The sequence below is a fragment of the Oncorhynchus mykiss genome, chromosome 2 (assembly GCF_057628025.1).
Source record: "Oncorhynchus mykiss isolate SJ-2025 chromosome 2, ASM5762802v1, whole genome shotgun sequence".
Classification (NCBI taxonomy): Eukaryota; Metazoa; Chordata; class Actinopteri; order Salmoniformes; family Salmonidae; genus Oncorhynchus; species Oncorhynchus mykiss.
In genome coordinates, this window is record NC_143023.1 from 86,018,049 (window position 1) to 86,032,840 (window position 14,792).

The window sequence follows — 14,792 nt, forward strand, 5'->3', positions numbered from 1 at the left end:
TCTTGTCCAGTTGTGAGCCCTCTCATTTAAAATGGTACCAGTAGATAATGTATATGAGGCTAACCATAAAACAGATTTTCTACCACATTATTCTGACATGAAATTGTTTAGTGCAAATCTAACCCTTCCATTTTGGGTACTGTAAATGAAAATACAGAGCTGGCAGTTTGTAGGCTACTTAAACTAAAAAGGTAAACTAGTGTGGAGTGTTGTAATTCTACCTTGTTGATTTGCTGAGAATGATTTTGAAATAGAGAGACAAAATCAGAATGTCAATGGGATGGAGGAGGATCGCAGAGATGTTGGTGTTGATGGTGGGTAAAGAGAGATTTGCACAACAATGTTTGCAAGTCAAAGACACAATTTCCTTTTCCCAAAGTACCCATTCATGTGCATTTAGGCCTATGTATTTTACAGGAAGTGAGCTATAATCATCAATGTCATGACACCAGTATAACTAAAGAGCCATAAGCTATACTATATGAGAATCATAATGTTAAGATACCATAATCCAATTGGTAGCATATTACATGGGACATTCATGCTTAGTGTATCATTTACAATGTTATAATGTGTGCTACTGGTGATTTCTAACCTTTGGTAGGCACATTTCACAATACAATTTACTCAACACATTTACAAAATGGTGGCTTTGATCACAGCTTTGAGGTTTGGGTTGCTTGATGTTCATAGCTAGCTAGCTAGCAGCACAAGCAAACATCATTGGGCAAATCTCTCTTCACCTACCATTAACACCAACAATTCACTACAATCCTCCATGCCATTGACCTTATTTTGTGTCTGTATTCTAGCAAAGTAAAATCATATAGAATTTGAAAAACAGACAGCGATGATTGGCTTTCCTACACCTTTTTTTGGTTGTACTTGCCCGGAACTAATGACAGACGTAACAGTGTTTGGTTAACGGCAGTGGTGGCCGCATGCAATTTGCATAAAGTAGAGCAGAGCTGAACCTTTTCTATAGCTCTGCTCACCTTCCCAAAATCATCTGCGCATTGCTCCACGTGCTCCCATTGAAAAGGAATGGGGTGGAATTCGTCTGGTGAATTGGGAAGTGGTGGAAACCCTACCTTAGTCTGCAGTTTCAGCACCCCTGAACAAGGAGTTTGTTGTACTTACCCAACACCCCTTGTTTTCTTATTAGTGGTAGCTACAAGCCCCCCCCCCCCCCCCCCCCCCCCCCCCACTTGTATCTGCCAATCACAGTTTGCCGAAGCCCTGTGTACCTCACTAAACCCCGCTCCTGCCGTCAGAGTGAGACAGTGGTCAGAAGATAATTAACTGTTTCTTAAAAGCATTAGTATTTGACCTGTGTTTAGTGCGTGCATCTAAGTGTAAGTACTGTGACATGTCATGCTAGCCCATTATGTTGTCTACCACATGCAGTGGCCACCCGTCATTCAGGGCAAAGCATATAGCGCTCTGCTAGTGCCCTGTTCTACATGGCCCTCCCGGATCAGCCTGGAGTATTTTTCAGTGGAAGTCTGGCCGCCCCCAGGTTTTCTGATATGGTGTTGATAACCACAGTGAGGTGAGGCTAGTTCAGGACATGCCATTCTATGACACACCGTGTATCACATTCCTGTGTGCACACTGTGAGGAAGCTTCCTCTAGCCTCATGGATGGATGCTGCAGATTAATCAGACATCAATGGAGTTGGAGCAGACGGAGAGAGGAGGTTCATTAGTTGGAAGAGGAGGAGGAGAAATAATTTGTTGGAAGCTCTGACAAATCAAATCAGAAGCTTTCTCTGTCAACAAACACGGGTATAGAATTAAAGACCTACGCCATGCAGTCCCAGTGGATTCTGAATCCCACCTCTAGTAAAGTAGTCAGATGGAGCTGATTATTAGACAGGTTCAGGCCTATCTGCTTCGTTCCCTAACTAGTGATGCGCGGGTTGACTCATAACCCGCAGTCCCCACGGTTATATCCATGTGGATGAAGGGCAAGTGAGTGAAGGGCGGGTTGAATACAGAGAAAACAATACCTTAAAAAAGCCACAAATGTCATTCTTGTGCAACTTATATCTAGGCTACACTGAGGTTCTTTCATTATTTTAGGCTGTCTGGCATTAGTGCATAAGCTTAAGATTTAGCGTTGAAAAGCCTGCACGCCAATCGCCCAATGGTTTTGGGAACCGGCAGATAAAGTTCCCGTCAATCCACAGAGGCAAAAATAACAATGTCGGAAAAGCTGTGAAAGGAGGGTTGAAAATAAATGTTTGGGCTTTCCCATTTGGTGAAGTGCTAAAAGAGGATGATAGCAGAGCCTATTATGTTATGTTATGTTATTATGTTATGTTATGAGCATGTTATGTGTGATGATTGTGAGGAGCTTTGCAAATTTGACAGTCACAAAACTGGGACCTCAAATTGGCTTATGTCATGTCAAGGGAACTGTAACCTACTGTTCAGATGGGTTAAATGGAGAATGAAATCTGGATACTGACTGTAGGTCTATAACCTCTCACATAGCCTTAATATTAACTCCTGAAGAATTAAGCATTTCTTGCAGTAAATGATACACAAAATGTGGGCAAAATTTTGACCTGGGAACTGGTGGGGAGAAATATGATTTTTCTTTCAGCCTCTTGAGAATTTGAATGCTCAGTTAAATACCACAGAGGTACTATCTTTATCAGCATCATAAAACTGATAGTATTTCAACCACATAAAATATGTATCCAAGCCGAACTGAAAACTTACCAGAAACATGTTGGGTTGTTTTTACAGCTTTATATTTCCTTAAAGGTAAAGGCTAGGTAAAGTCCCCCCTTATCTCAGCTCGCTGGTCACCATAGCATCACCCACCTGTAGCACGCGCTCCAGCAGGTATATCTCTCTGATCACCCCCAAAACTAATTATTTCTTTGGCCGCCTCTCCTTCCAGTTCTCTGCTGCCAATGACTGGAACGAACTACAAAAATCTCTGAAACTGGAAACACTTATCTCCCTCACTAGCTTTAAGCACCAACTGTCAGAGCAGCTCACAGATTACTGCACCTGTACATAGCCCACCTATAATTTAGCCCAAACAACTACCTCTTTCCTTACTGTATTTATTTATTTATTTTGCTCCTTTGCATCCCATTATTTTTATTTCTACTTTGCACATTCTTCCACTGCAAATCTACCATTCCAGTGTTTTACTTGTGTTTTACTTATTGTATTTACTTTGCCACCATGGCCTTTTTTTTGCCTTCACCTCCCTTATCTCACCTCACGTGCTCACATCGTATATAGACTTGTTTATACTGTATTATTGACTGTATGTTTGTTTTACTCCATGTGTAACTCTGTGTTGTTGTATGTGTCGAACTGCTTTGCTTTATCTTGGCCAGGTCGCAGTTGTAAATGAGAACTTGTTCTCAACTAGCCTACCTGGTTAAATAAAGGTGAGAAAAAAAGAAGAAAAAAAAAGTCAAATTGATTGTTCCAGTTTTGTTTTGTTTTCTAATTGCATTTTCTCCCTGGCCCCTAAACATCTTTGCTCCCTGAAAGAAGATGACAGAAAAGTTTACCGATGTCAACTAGATTGAAGCATTCATTCTATCGATGTATGACATTCTGGTGAGCAAGGGTTTATTTAGTCTTCTTAGGGTAACATACACTGAGTATACCAAACATTACCTTCCTAATTCGTTGGGATATGGACTCCACAAGATTTTGAAAGTGTTCCACAGGGATGCTGGCCCATATTGACTCCAATGCTTCCCACAGTTGTGTCAAGTTGGCTGGATGTCCTTTGGGTGGTGGACCATTCTTGATACACACAAGAAACTGTTGAGCATGAAAAACCCAGCAGCATTGCAGTTCTTGACACAAACCGGTGCACCTGGCACCTACTACCATACCACGTTCAAAGCTACTTAAATATTTTGTCTTGCCCATTCACCCTCTGAATGGCACACATATACTATCCATGTATCAATTGTCTCAAGACTTAAAAATAATTATTTAACCTGTCTCCTCCCCTTCATCTACACAGATTGAAGTGGATTTAACAAGTGACATCAATAAGGGATCATAGCTTTCACCTGGATTCACTTGATCTTTGTATACTCAGTGTATAATGACAGAAGAGAAGCTGCATGTATCTAATTATAGACAAGGGGACTAAGAAATAGCCTACCAAAATGTCAGAAATTATAAGCAGAAACATATCTAAAATCAGGCAACAAAAAAATCCTGCACCCACACTCAAAGAAAAATCGTTCCACCGTCTTTGACTGTAGCCTATAGAAAATGTTTTCATTTTTGTGGGTTTGGGGTCGGGTGTGGGCCTCAGATTTTCACTTTATCACATTATCACAAGTCACTTTATCACAAGTCGGGCAGCTGCGGATTGGTTATTAGGAATTGCGGGCTGGTGCGGGTGAACCAACAGCTGACCCGCGCACCACTATCCCCAACCCCTCCTTTACCTCTATTGAAAGAACGGGACAGGAGACCAGGGGGAAACAAGGGGACAAGAAGTGCTTGGTGTCTCTGTGGAAGAAGGAGGCCATAATCTCCCTTAATGGGCTTGTTTCTCCACCATTATCCTGTAGGCTTCCCTGGGGAGACGTTGGTGATTCCTATGGAGTGCCCCCGCTGTGCTGACCCTTACATGCCTCTGCATATGAAATGTAGAGCCGGCTCTTTGTCTCCTTTCTCCCAGCCTGTAGCCGAGCCCTAGACCATTTGCATAGTGCTGAATGGACCCTCCCTCATTATTAATTAATACTAAACCAGCCTGTGCCTCCCGGCCCACAGCCACCTGACCAAATCCCCAGAGTGCCTCGAACAGAACTTTTCCATCAAAAGAGAGGAACCATTAAAAATTAGAGCCTTTTTTTCTCTCCACCTCTCCTCTCTCTCACTCAAATACAGAAGAGTTGGTTTATGGACATTTTCCAAGAAGAGGGGGTGGAGGTGGGGGTGAGTTGAATCACTTCTATGCATGAAATACTGAGACCCCAGGAGATCTGTTGTCAACTGTCTTGCAAATAGCAAAGCCCTAGAAACTTCCTCCTCCAGCTTCACCTTCTAAGCATGTCTGGAGGGAGATTCTCAGGGAGGAATCTCACAAGATAGTTGAGTTGATTTATGGCTGGGAACATTGCACAAAATGGGGTTTGAATTCCCAGAGATCTTCAGATGCACCAAATTGTTCAACATGCTCTTTGCCTACATATGAATCTGAAATCTGAGGAGTATGAAGACAAAATAGCCTACTGCTAATCCGAGTTATCTGCAACAAGGCTTCCTTCTACAAGACATCAGGAAGACATCTCCCTCCACAAGACTCATAAATGTATATCCACTGCCTCACTGAAGCAATTGTGGACCAAGTGCACTGGGAGCCTTGTGCAATGTTGCTTTGGGAATAGGTCTGATCACTGACACAGTCATTCCCTTACATTCATCTCTCCAATGGCACAGAACATAAAGGAGAGCATGAAGAGAGAGTGAAAAAGAGAGAAAGAAAAAGAGAGAGGCACAGAGTGACAAATTGAGAACAATGGGGCCAGTTCCCATGGAGACCATCAATGTGCTCTGTCTTTCACAACATACAATATCAATTGCACAATCAGAAAAGGGATTCTACATCAAAAGTGGCAATGTTTAGAGACCTGTCACCGTAACTCCCTTCCATCCATCCATACACACACTCCTCTACCACCACATGGATCTCACCCATAAGGGAGTGTAGGGGGCATTCCTGTGGGGCCAGAGGTGGGACCCTGGGGTGGAGTCCAGAGGAGCCAGGGAGGGAGAGGGGGGCCTTGCTGCAGCTCTGGATCCCATTACCCCCCATACTGCTGGGCTGTGTGCTGGGAGAACCTGCCCCACAAACACACCCTGAACATGGGAAAGTCATCATGCCCTCAAGCAGTAGGGAGGCGTAAGAGAGGGAAACGGACAGATATGAAAACATGCGGGACTGCAGGAACAATATGCTCCTCCTCATCTCTTTCTTTCTTTGCTCTCACCCTCCTCCAGATTTTCAGATCATATTTAGAGAATCTCCTCTCACTCCCACAACTTGATGTTTGATCTTGAAGAAACAATCCACCCTGGAGAGCGGAGGGGACAATACCCAGTCCCACCCCCATCAGGTCCTCCCTTGGTCCCAGAGCACACAGGAACACAGGAATGTCCTTTAAACCAGGCTGCTGTCCTTTGAAGTGTCACTCTATTCTCTGATATGCCTACAGAACATGGCCGTACCAGCCGCCAAAGCCGTGGGAAACATGATGGACGTGGACATGAGACTCTCACAGAGACACGTCCTTCCATGACACATGCTTTTCTAAGCCCCACATATTTTCACATTGAGGTAATCCATCTCACTTAAGTGAAATGACACCACATTGACGGGGGGCCCACAAAGCTACCTGAATGGGGTCTCCGCCAGTCATTGTTGCTCAGAAAGGATATTTTGATTTTGTGTCGAAAGAAGGGGAGACAAGGATATTTTGCAACTATGTTGACGCAAGACATCAGCACCTAATTGACTTGGCAGCACATCCATTATCGTTTTGGGAGCCAAAAGTGATATCAGATGGCAACCCACATTGGCTCATCTTTTGATGAAATAAATATCCACCAGTGAGACTTTAGTATCAATAAAGGATGCAACATACCTGTGGCGCAGAGGGCGATGAAGGTCTGCACATGTTTACGTATCAGCGCCAGCTTGTCCTTGGGCAACGGCAGCTTCCTCACGATGTGTTCGATGAAGTCGTTTGGTGTGACAGCCGCCAGGTTCCACTTCAACTTCCCCAACACCACCAGCTCCCACTCCTGAAACAGAAAGAGAGAGAAAGAGAGCAAGAGAGAGCGAGAGAGCAAAAGAGAAGGCAAAAGAGAGAGAGCAGAGAGCGAGAGACTGTTTTAGGATGAGAGCGGCAACAAGGCTAAACATACTGTATATACATGGCACCAGCCTAGCTGAGACTGAGCCAGGTTGGATGGGGGAGGAGGGGGGAGATAGGGACTCTAAAACTAGCTCTCACTAACATGCTCAAGCCAACAGAGGCAATGAATAGATTCCTATATGGTTGATCATTTGGTCAACAATCTATTTAGATTTTTTTTATAATACATTTACATTTAATAATTTAGCACATGCTCTTATCCACAGCAACTTACGGTTAGTGCATTCATCTTAACATAGCTAGGTGGAACAACCACATATCACAGCAAGTACTTTTTTCCTCAATAAAGTGGCTGTCAGTAAAGTCAGCCAGTAAGAGGAAAATGAGTCAAGTGTGTGTGTTAGTTCACAAAATGCTTATTTATTTATTTATGGGGGGGGGGGGGGGGGGGCTGTGCAATTATCTAAAATAGAGGGCAGGGTTTCAGATGTTTTTGGAAGATAGGCAGGGACTGCTGTCCTGTCTTCAGGGGGAAGCTGGTTCCATCATCGGGGTGCCAGGACAGAGAAGCTGCCCTTTGGCAGAGGTGGTAGAGCCAGGAGACAAGAGGTGGCAGAACGGAGTACTCGGGTAGACAGGGGCAATTTCTCTTGCTGCTCCGTAGGCAGCAAGAAGTACCGTGGTGTTATACACAGTATCGATTATACAAGTACAAATGCAAGACAAAATGCACAGCAAATAGGTTAGCACAGGATAGCATAATTTAACCTTTGTCATAACTTGTTGGAAGCTATTAAGTTACCAGAGTTAGGACCTGTTTTGCTACTTTGAGCACCTAGCTAAATTCAAATTGACACCTCTGAAATTCGATCGATAATGTTAAACAAACAGAGCTAATTTACAACGATTTTACAGCTCACCTGACACACATACAAAACAAGTGTATACCTAATGTTTGATGTGAACAGCATAAAAGGAGAGGCTAAAACAAAATGACAGTTTCCCTAAAACTAATCAACTTGAACTTGTTCAATCGTGAGCAGTATCCTCAACTGCACAATCCCAATGTCTATCAGCAATAGCCAATGACATTTAGGCCTATCTTAAATCACATGGTTTTATTTTTCTTGGGGGGGTGGGAGGTTGTTTGAGTTATACGGTTGCCCTTGTTTCTTAGAGAAGAAAGGATGAGTAACGGAAGGAGCTGGTGACTAATTTGGGAGAAATTTTGTGGTTTGCGACTGTCCTTGTGCCTAAGACCTGGGATGCTAGTGATTTCCCCTTCAGAGTCACATGGTTCTTAGTCATGAGACAACGCAGGTCCAATATGGCAGCCATTAACTGCCTTTAAAACTCCACGACAGGGTGATTCTGAACCGATGACCAGATCTCATTCCCAATATCAGGCGAACTGTATATCAGTAATTTTGAACTGATGACCAAATCTCATTCCCAATATCAGGTGAACTGCATCTCTCTCTCTCCTCTGGAAGGGGACCACACACTATGATGCATCCCTATGATATCCCCACTTCAGTTTCACAAGGTGTTGTGTTTCCCTATCAACTTACAAAAACTGTAAAAAAACTGCTAAGGTTCAGTGAGTCACTCCATAAGAATGCCACAGATACCGCTGAGAAATAGGCCGTTGACAAATGTGATGCTGCGGTTAGAATTCAAGGAATCAATGAGGAATCGTATAGATAGATGGCCCTGACTCTTGTCCACACTCTGCAGTGTTTCCCCTCTCTATCATTAGAGGTCTGCTTTCTGCTGTGGTAGAAAACAGACACGAGCTGACAGACACAAGCTGAGAGAGAGAGAGTGCGAGAGAGAGAATGAGAGAGAGACAGACAGAGATAGAGAGAGATAGACAGAAAGAGAGAGAGAGCGAGCTGTGGCAAAACCTTGCAACACACCCTCCATGCAGGCACCCACTTCCTTCTGCTGGTGCCTCCGGTCCCACCTTCTGGGTGACATTGTGGTTTATTTTACAAGAAATTGTTACCAAAGATGGGGACAAAAAAACGATCACATGGGCCGAGCAGCTGATCTCCTGTTTCCTGTATCTGTCAGCCAAAAGATTGCCTTAAAGAGAAGCTAATTGTGAACACGACCAGGCAACCCTCATGAAACCATCTCAGAAACATGGTACTCCTCTGACCCATGCCTAAACAACATGTATGGGTGGATACAGCTCAGCCCAGTCCAGCAAAATATGAATCTTCACCTGATGTTGATCATGCTTCTGTCAGCAATAATACAATAACAACCAATGAGAGATAGGAGGAGGGACAGACTCAGCCCCTAAGACCACTGATGCAGGACCTGTCATCACAGGGAATGGCTGGCCTCTCCAACCCATACATATTTAGTACCACAGCATTGGGATCAGCAATCAACTGAGGAGGTGGGTCAGGCCCAGGCAGCCCCCAAGCTCTCAGCTGAATAATATGGGGCCTCTTTCACAACATGGGTGGGATTGACTATTGTTTACTAAAGAATGTTTAAGTAGGGTCGCAGAGGAAATACTTTTGATGTGAGAAACTGACTATTTAAATGTTCACCACCACTTGGGTCCACCATGACCCTATGAGATTGCCAAAGGCTCTAACTTTTGGGTACCAATGACTGCAGCAGAAACCCTAACCAAGACAAGCAGGATGTACCCACACCAGGTCAAGTGAAACCTCGTTGTGAGCGCCTACAACCAAGACATCCAATTAGTGAACTAATCCAATGCAAAATTGTAATGTACTGTATGCAAGTAATAAGCATTGTTTTCTAACACATTGGAAAAAGTACTTTTTGAAGCAGGATCTACAAAAACCTGTAAATGTCCATTCTTTGAGGACATCTATCTATGTCAAAACTTGAGTGGAGCAAACTGGAGGTCAAAGACAACATTTTGTTTGCCAGGACCATCAATATGGGAGACTTCCTCTCTGTAGACTGAAGTCTCTAAAGATCAATCACTCCACGGATCTAAACCTTGGCTTCAGTTCAACGGCTGACCTCGCTCTACTACAAATATTTGCCACTAGATGGTGATGGAGACCACTGTACAAAAACCTACTGTACAGTCCAATATACAGGTAACTGCCAAAATAAAGGAAACACTTGAGTAAATCAAAAATACAAAGTATAGTGAAAGCAGGTGCTTCCACACAGGTATGGTTCCTGAGTTAATTAAGCAATTAACACCCCATCGTGCCATAATTTTGACTACCATGGCTAGAAGAGTTCTCAGTGACCTTGAAAGAGGGGTCTCAAAAGACCATAGGGGGTTTAAAGGGTGTGTGTGTCTCAGTCACCAGATCTCAACACAATTGGACACTTATGGGAGATTCTGGAGCGGCACCTGAGACAGCATTTTCCACCACAATCAACAAATCACCAAATTATATAATTTTTGTGGAAGAATTGTGTCTCATCCCTCCAATAGAGTTCCAGACACTTGTAGAATCTGGGTGTTTCCTTTATTTTGGCAGTTACCTGTAGTACAGTATAACTCTTGGGGGACAAAGCACTCTGGGTCATTCCTAGAGTGATGGGGCCAAACATTTAATCTAGGTTGGCTGATGATTTCAGTTAATTATATTCCATAATAGTTCATCCTTAGAGAAAATGGACAGTATCATATATAATATGAATAAATATAAAACATATATATGTAGGTGGCTTTTGGCCCATAACATAAACATTGACAAATAGCCATGAGTTTCATATTTGACAAAGCCAACAATAACAATCTGAAATGTAACTCATAATTTTGCTGGCAGAAACCAACTGTTGCTTACCAGCAGCTCCTGTGGTCTGATGGAGTTATCAGTGTAGATGCAGAGTTTGTCTGCAGTTAATGGACGAGTTTCTTTCAATTTGGATGCAAGGAACATGCAAACTGCTCCAAGAAGCTGCAGATCACACTTTCTGGTTGGAACCACAGCTAAAAATCTGTCTAAGTAGTTCATTGCCAAGGGAAAAACCTCTTCCTCACACTTCTGTTCTTCACAAACCTAGAGAGAGAGGTGACATGTGACAATGTGCAGCAATTGGCATCATCAAATTCCAGTTATTTCAATTACCTATAATGTGTTCAATACATGTGAAACATAAAAATGATAACGAAATTAAGGAAATAATGTAACAGCCAGATATGCATATAAATTCGTCGAAACCCTTTGGGACCTGGCCAATAATTGAGCCCCACCCAGAGTTGTTGCGACATCATCAATAAATTCTAAATAAGATTATTTTCAATGTTTGAAAAAGCTCTCAGGCACAGGCTGTCAATAGAATCACATTCCTTCAGTAAGAAATTAATTCAAGTCACAATTACCCCAGCCAAAAAACACCCATGCAGCACAGTACGGAACCTCTTTTTTTCCTTCGTCATATTTTCCTAAAATATTTAAAAATATAAATAAATTGTCTACACCTATAATTTTCGCATCATAATGAACACCAATGTCTTTCACATCAGACCCGACAATTGATAAACATGTAATTTGAAGATAAATGCGAAATAATTGTCAAATGTAAAACGAAGTAGCATGTGGCTGATCTCGAGTGCGTCACCACCAGGTCGAAATATATTTTCAAAAATTAATATAAAATATTTCATGAATGTCAGTAAAATAACTATTCCATGAAAATAAAGCTCTGACGGTCAGGTTTCTATTCAGACAATTCCCAACATATTATGTCAAACAAATTGTAAAAAATCTAACTTAATTCCTGGGTGACGGATTTCAATGAGGAGACCAGAGGGACAGAAAGGCCCGCACCCCTTCCGCGATCCAATATTTAAAAAATAAATAGAAAATGTTTGATCAATATTTCGCATTAATTTCAATGATGACTATGTCGTTTAGACACTGCTCTTTCATTTATGCCACGTTTCAACAACAGGTATAGCGTTTATGATCTGTAAAATCGTCAGAAAAACTGCAACAGTTCCTGAAAAAACAACATGGCGTTAGAATATAGGCTAGAATAGGGCTAGCATTGAACTGCATACGTGTGCATGGACATATTTAGGCAATTTTAAAATATATAACAAATAATCCCGTGCACCTTTCCTAGATCCGACCTATGCAAAGAAAAGCTTTATCTGGTGAAAGACTACACCACTGTAACCACCTGTCAATGTATCTGAGACGTAATCGTCAGTGACTTGGTTCAAAAAATAAAACCATATTAATAAAATAAACGAATTATAGGCTATCATGATTGTATATTCGGCAATATGATGTGCAACCCTCCTCTTTCTCACACCATACAAACTGGACAAAATGACAGAGCGATAGGTCCGATTTGAGTGTGTTTTGATATGAGTCGTGAGCCTACAGAGTATTTCGGTACAAACCTCCAGCATCCAAGTAGCAACCATCCTCCGCATAAATGGCTGAATATCTTTCTGAACGCACTTGAAATAAGAACATTGGGGAATAAATCGTTCTTCAATGGTCAACAGGCTTTGTAATACCCTATCATCACACAGAATATTCGGATCAGGACGAGCTCTTAAAATGGTGTCCATTTCGAGGCAAAGCAGCTCCATGGTCGTTTCAGTTTTTACAAAGCCGGATTATTCTAGTGATAATACTAAACAATATTGCTAGATGCAAAGAAGCTGGAAGGAAAGTATTTTGGAGGCATAAAAGTGAGACTGCAGGGCTCCCAAGAGTAGTCCTGCCTCTCCTTGCGAACTTTTTCCTCTCCCCCTCAGTTCGCTTCTACTTTCTTCTGGCGTTACATTTTAAGCCTGCCTTTTCCGACCAAAGTGACGCGAGCAGCAGCGCAGACCACACTATGTTGAGCAGTTACTCAAACATTTGTTCCTCTTTTCTCTCCACTTTTAGATGACAACTTCATATTAATTTTATTTTATCATGACAATATTACCACAATTAAAACCCCAACCATGCGTCACAGGAACAAATTGAGAAAATGTACTCGGATAATATAGGCTATATAACTGGAACAATTGATCCATTTAGCAAGTGTTACAGTTTTTCTGCCTTCAGAGGGGATGTAGCCTAGGGCTAGGCTATGAATGCAGGAATAGCAATGTACCCAAGTTGACAACTTCATAAACATGCATTAGGCCAATTTTATTTCTGTATTTCAGTTTATCAACAAAAAAACGTATCCTTGTTGATTTGCTTGCTCTGTTGTTTTTTCGAATGCACTTGATTAACTTCTAATCGCCCCGCGCTCCCTCTCGCTCTCCCCGACACACACACACACACACACACACACACAAAGGTCTACCATAACTATCTTTTATATAGCAACAGCTCGCTTGTGGTTGAATGAGATAGCTTTCTAGGAAATGCAATGCAGCATAAAAAAGCTGTTGCGACAAACTTCTCTTATAGATAACACCACGATGACAGCCTATGTTCTGTATTGGACAACTGCATGTATTCATATATAAATATAATCCATGTGGTTGAGGTTGTGATCATTACATTCATATGCAGAACGATACACATAGGACCCATGTCCAATACTTAATTCTAGGTATTATGCCTTGTTAAAGGTCTCTTAAATATGCTACAGTGTAATGTTGGAGGAGCTTAAAGCAGAACTGATAGTTTGCCAAAAAAGGTTAGTCTCTAATAATATTCTACCCCCAAAGATGAGTCAACTAGACTCTCCTGCATGGATTGTCTTTCATATGCAGAGGGGGCAGTCTTCCGCTGCGCTCAAAGTTGTTAAATTCCATTCGAGTGGGCGTCTCTATCGGTCTGAATGGCAACACCTTTGTTCTCATACTTGTGAGAGAAGTGGGAAATGCCTCTTTAAAGCACTTTTTTGTCTCGAGATAGTTTCCTCCCCATGTCACACTTTGCATATAGCCAATAGGTCTTCTGCGCGTGACCGAGGCTTGCCGATTGTTACTGGGCAGAATTCTATTGCATAGGCTATATTCGGAGAACCAGGGCGGTCCAACTCCTACAATAACTAACTATTTATCAATTCACACGATTAGCTAATGTTATTGCCCCCCTAGCATAGATAGGAATCGTAAAATTGCATCCAACAACAAGCAATTAAGACATGGCAAAGCAACACATTCCAAATGGATGAAACCTCCACATCACACACGTTTTAAAGTTTTAACTAAAAAACAGTTAGACTTTTAAAAGTAAGAAGTTCGACAAGCAGACTAAGCTACTACAATAAAGATCAACATTTCTATAACTTGTTTATTATACGCAAAAATTAGAGAAATATAGCCTAGGCTGAGGCTATAACTGCTTCTTAATTGGTTCCATGATAACCTATCAACCACAAATACTACATGAATGAGGCACTGAGTCGGAATGTTTTGGACGACAAGAACGACTACATCAAAGACAATAAGGGATGTTTTTCAACGAACAATAGTATAGACTACTAGCCTACACATCCAGAAAGTTGCTCGTTTTGTGGCAGTGTATAGGGGGAGTTCCCCCAGATATTTATCGTGTCCCTGACGCATTTCAATGAATTATTTTGGGATAAATTATTTCCCTCAGAGAAACAGAATAAACAATCAACATTCTACATCGTGCAAACCCATCTGTGCCATAATGACTGATCTTAAAGGCTCACACATGGAATGCATAAAACGATGCAGTAGTAGACTAAATTGAGCCAACATGCGCACAATCATGTCCAATTGAAGTTTCTACTTTGCCAGACAGATACGCTTGTGAAGCGCCTTGATGGCCATGCTTCTCCACCACCTCCTCGGGTGTCAATATGCGTTTGTTATAATATCCATTAATTCATATTTCAACCTATGTATCATATTTCGGCTTTTAAAATGGGGACTTATTTTAGGCTGTTCGTGTTCTGATTGCCTCTGCATCTCATGACTGCTCATGCACCTGTCACTGCCATCAGAAATTAC

At 42.0% G+C, this 14,792-nt stretch overlaps 1 protein-coding gene across 6 annotated transcripts in view; it reads right to left on the reverse strand.

The window, feature by feature from the left end:
* Nucleotides 1-14,792, reverse strand: part of ccnd2a (cyclin D2, a) — a 276,544-nt gene that overhangs the window by 18,115 nt on the left and 243,637 nt on the right. For 3 of the 6 annotated variants that reach the window (XM_090211002.1, XM_090211008.1, XM_090211004.1), the window contains 2 exons: nt 10,687-10,902; nt 6,653-6,812 (listed from right to left, as the gene is read on the reverse strand). In XM_090211002.1, the coding sequence (XP_090067128.1) occupies nt 6,653-6,812; nt 10,687-10,902 (376 nt within the window). Of the gene's footprint in view, nt 1-6,652; nt 6,813-10,686; nt 10,903-11,225; nt 11,872-12,254; nt 14,605-14,792 lie in introns of those variants that run through there. The other 3 variants (XM_036957787.2, XM_090210998.1, XM_090211016.1) reach the window with 3 other exon arrangements.